Raw genomic sequence first — 4,644 nt, 5'->3', positions numbered from 1 at the left:
ACAACAATAATAATAATAATAACAAGACGAACGTTGTTTTTGTTGGTAAACAAACACTGAGCTGTTTCGGGTTTTTGTGTAAATGCTGAGTGTGTGTTTGAAAGATATAGTTTATTTTATCGCTATGGGATAAAATGCATTATTCACTACAACCCACGTTGTTTAGTCCTTGAAACAGTCCTGGTCATCTGGCTTATACCATGGTGAACAAGGCACTACTGTCTCACCCATCACTGTCTTGCACTAGCTGGCTTAATGGGATCAGCAAAGTGGCTGCATGGCCTTACATCAATCAACAGAGGCCTCAGAATGTGATACTTCTTCCGGGCTCAGACACCTAAACTGTCTCGAGGGGAATAATTGGTGAAGCCAGAAGGCCACAAGGAAATAACGGTTGAACCACAGCAAGTTTGGCACTAAAAATGGGCCACTTCGGCTTAGATTTTCAAGGCGGCAACACACAAATTAAACTCTGCTGGTTTGAATGCTGCTTTTGAACAACGGTTGTTCTCTACCGCCGTGCTGTTTCAGCCAAGGGGGGATTCCCTTGTTCTGTGTCTGACATTTCCTTTACACATGGAAGAGGCAACCCATATGGATTGCTGAAGTTACTACTTGAAATTACAGGCGTCGGCTTGCGGATTGGTTTACTGGGACTGCGTGCGAGAGGTTTGCGACATTTCCTTGGCGCGGACGAGCTGCTGAGATTGCCAGCACCTTTCCCCAGCTGGGTTGCCGAGCACCAGTCACGGCGTAGTATGCCCCGACAGCAGCAGCCACGGAAACGCCGGGCCCAACGGTCGCCTACACCGTATGCCCCACGTCCCCGCGGCCGGCCCCACAAGTCCTCGGCTGCTGAGTCCAGGTCTGCGCCTACGAGTGCCAGTGCCTTCACCACTACGGTCGAAACGGATCCGGCCAACCCATCAGTCGGCAGATCGATGGCGGAGGATACCGGTGCAGCGACGTCCCCCACCCCAGTGACGAGCGGACAGGCCGGGAGTCGCAGCGCAGGTTCCGCCGGAAGCGGATTGCCCGGAACTTTCACCTCTTCAGGTGGTGAGTTCAGTTCAGTTGCATTAGGACTGCAACCTGACGCAACGACACACCAGGACAATGCTGGGGATTCCCCAGCTGTAGGGCTTGCTCTAAACACGGCTTTAGGCCCAGGCCAGCCTCAGATCGAAACCAATAACGTGGTAATTACTCAGGCCCAGGCTCATCAGATCTCAAGTACAGGTTTAAGCAACTCCCCTTTTACAACTTGGGCGATGGGCAACAATTCTCTTAATTCTCCAGTAGCCCTGCCCGCTATTCCGAGCGATTTCGGAAGCACTAGACCTGTCCCACTGCTCGCCATGGGTGAAGGGACTCCCCTTGATATTCACGTTCCGCAGTCAGCCAAAGAGAAGATTTGGAACGGAAAATATGTGGACATGGCGTTACTATATCGTGACAACGCTGTTAAAGCGCTGGGGTCCGCTTCCGAGCTGACCTTAGCTGTCGAACAAGGCCGTGTAGTTTTTAAGCCAGCGACGACGCACCCGCGTAAAATCGAGTCCGTTGATAAATGGCTCAGTGCCTTTCATGTGTTTATGGCAATTTATGCAGTGCGTCACCCCAGCCGCATATTCGATTTATTGAAGTATGCTGAAATTATCCGCACTGCCGCCGCGCAATTCCCCGGCCTAAGCTGGCGCAATTATGACGAACAGTTCCGTTTGCGTATGGAAGTAAACCCCTCTCGTTCTTGGGCTACCATCGACATGGAACTGTGGGTTACTGTTGCAGCCGTTGGTACGTTATCTTCTGCGCCAGCCCCGGCGGCAGTCGCTCGGACCCAACAGTACAATAAACGTGTCTGTTTTCCCTTCAACTCCCCAACGGGTTGCCGGTGGGCCTCGTGCCGGTACGTCCATAGCTGCACTCGATGTGGCCGTTCTGGACACGGGGCGTCCGATTGCAGAATAGCTTTGGGGCTCGGGCCCGCATTTCCAGCCACCCCCGGTCCCGCGCACCAGCCGATTGGTCCCGGTCGCGCTTCACATGCGTATACGCGTTACACGAAGACGCCGTTGGCAGCGTCAGGCGCACGGCAGGCGGCTCGGCCGGCTTTACCCAGTACAGTAACAAGGCTGGACACGCACAATGTGAGCGATAACAACCGCCAATCGGCGGGTACTGCTAACGGGGACAGAAATACTACTTTTCATCCCCCCAACACCCGTTAATATCGTAGTCCTCAAGCAATGGTTGTCAGGTTATACAGATAAATCGGCGGCTAATTTGCTGTATAACGGTTTTGCAAACGGTTTCTCGCTGAGCTATCATGGTCCGAGGGTACTTAAAGATTCTGATTGCCTTAAGTCCGCGAAGGATAGGCCAGAAATCGTCCTCCAGAAATTACGCGATGAAATTGCATTAGGCAGGATTGCAGGTCCCTTCTCGGACCGGCCATTTCAAAATCTTCAGTGTTCACCTATTGGTCTCGTGCCAAAGCAACAACAGGGCTCGTTTCGCCTTATTCACCATCTCTCCTATCCACTAGGTGAGTCTGTGAATGACTTCATTGATAAGGAAGAGTGTGTAGTTCATTATGCATCATTCGATACGGCTGTCGATTTAGCGATGTCCGCCGATTCAGCAACATGGCTGGCAAAAACGGACATTAAGTCGGCTTTTCGGTTGCTTCCCGTCGCCCCTTCTGATTATGAATTGCTTGGCTTCAAGTTTCACACTCAGTTTTATTATGATAAGTGCTTACCCATGGGATGTTCGGTGTCCTGCAGGCTTTTTGAGGCATTTAGCACCTTTCTGGAATTTCACTTTAAGCAACTGTCGAACACCCAAACTGTCACCCATTATTTAGACGATTTCTTGTTTATTGGGCAGTCCAAGCGCTACTGCCAAGTACTGCTTAATACCTTCCAGGACATGTGCGCCCAGTTGCGAGTGCCGCTAGCTGCAGAGAAGACCGAAGGCCCCAGCCAGGTAATTACTTATCTCGGTCTAGAGATCGATACGGTTAAGCGCGAAATCCGAGTACCACACAACAAAGTGCTTGCCCTCCGGGAGGAGATTCAGTCATTTTTGGGTCGGCATGAATTGTCCCTGAAAGAAATCCAGTCCGTGGTGGGTTCCCTTAATTTTGTATGCCGCGCAATTGCGCCAGGACGGGCGTTTACTCGTCGGTTGATTGGTATGTCCCGCGGGCTGCGGAAGCCCCATCACAAAGCCCGCCTATCTCACGGCGCGAAACTTGATTTACGTATGTGGTTTACCTTCCTTGAGCACTTCAACGGGGTTTCCCCATTCCGAGATCGGATCTGGCGCGACAATGACGCTTTAGAGTTATTTACAGACGCTGCTGCAAGCATTGGGTTTGGTGGGTACTTCAGCGGTCGATGGTTTCACGGGCGTTGGTCCCCTGAGTTTAGGGCGCTATCCCCGTCGATAGCATACTGCGAGTTTTATCCACTAGTGATTGCAGTGCATTGTTGGGGTTCCCAGTTAGCTCAGCGCAAAGTGCTTTTCCGCACAGACAACGAAGCAGTAGTGTACATCATCAACAAACAGTCATCTACTTGCGACCAGATCATGCAGTTAGTGCGAGCTTTTGTGTGTCAGTGTCTGCGGTTCAATATCACATTTAAGGCCGTGCATATCCCCGGAGTACACAATGAAATTGCCGATTCCCTCTCACGTTTCCAGGTGCATCGCTTCCGGGCCTTGGCCCCACAGGCGGACATAGCAATGACACCGCTCCCCGACCTTCTCCGGGTGTAATAGAAGGTGAGATGCATCGGTTATTGGTGGCTGCTTCAACGGCAAACACGCACAAAACTTACCGGACGGGTTGGCGTGCGTTTTGTTCATTTATGGGCCAACGACCTAATGAAACTAAATGTGCTTCAAGTAACGATGTTCGGCAGTTTATAGCATGGCTGTCGCTCCAGCGTCTTGCCGCGTCAACTATAGCTACTTATGTATCGGCGGTGGGCTATTTTCATAAGCTTCAAGGTTGGCCCGATCCCACGCGGGATTTTCTGGTGGTGAAATTATTGACAGGTTGTCGCCGGGATAAACCGGGTGGCGATGAACGGTGGCCAATGACCTTACCGTTATTGACCGATATCATTAACGCACTTCCGCATGTGTGCTCCACAAGCTATGAAGCTGCGCTTTTCCGGGCTGCCATGTTATGCGCATTCTTTGGGTTTATGCGCATAAGCGAGTTCGCTGCAGTTGCCAAGTCTAACATCCAACAATCACTCCTCCATGTGTCTGACGTGTACATATTCAGGAGGCAGATGATGACAATGCAGCGGTGTTCATTTCCCTCCGGCATACGAAAGCTAATCAAACTGGCCGTCCTCAAGTTATTCGCTTGGTGCGCTCAGTTGATGAACGTGTCTGCCCGGTCCGCGCGCTGACAAACTTCTCACGGATTCGCCCCACATCGCCCGGCGCGTTCTTCTGCCACTTTGGGGGCGAGCCACTGACACAGTATCAATTTAATGCCACTTTAAGAAAAATTCTTTGTTTTTTAGGGCTTGCAGACACCCACTTTCGCTCCCACTCCTTTCGCATCGGAGCGGCGTCAACCGCATTCGCCTTGGGTTTTCCCCTTGAGCAGATCAAGAC

The 4,644-nt window shown here is 51.5% G+C and overlaps 1 protein-coding gene across 1 annotated transcript; it reads left to right on the top strand.

Annotated features, from left to right (window-relative positions):
• Positions 1-134: 134 nt before the first annotated feature.
• On the top strand, positions 135-4,433 carry LOC147796776 (uncharacterized). The gene is made up of 2 exons (XM_087145790.1): positions 135-1,059; positions 3,712-4,433. Exons 1-2 carry the CDS (start codon positions 759-761, stop codon positions 4,431-4,433), a joined length of 1,023 nt encoding a protein of 340 aa, XP_087001916.1. The 5' UTR covers positions 135-758.
• Positions 4,434-4,644: the final 211 nt, after the last annotated feature.

Source organism: Acanthaster planci, linkage group LG14 (genome assembly GCF_054643075.1).
Source record: "Acanthaster planci isolate LZ-2023a linkage group LG14, COTS_SCS, whole genome shotgun sequence".
In the NCBI taxonomy this organism is placed as follows: domain Eukaryota; kingdom Metazoa; phylum Echinodermata; class Asteroidea; order Valvatida; family Acanthasteridae; genus Acanthaster; species Acanthaster planci.
The sequence above is the reverse complement of the archived record's forward strand: the minus strand, read 5'-3'. Positions and strand labels throughout refer to the sequence as shown.

Coding starts and splice junctions, on each gene's coding strand:
- LOC147796776 (XM_087145790.1), top strand. CDS start 759: ATGCCCCGACAGCAGCAGCCACGGAAACGCCGGGCCCAACGGTCGCCT. Junction 1,060..3,711: donor AACTTTCACCTCTTCAGGTG/GTGAGTTCAGTT, acceptor TCACGTTTCCAG/GTGCATCGCTTCCGGGCCTT.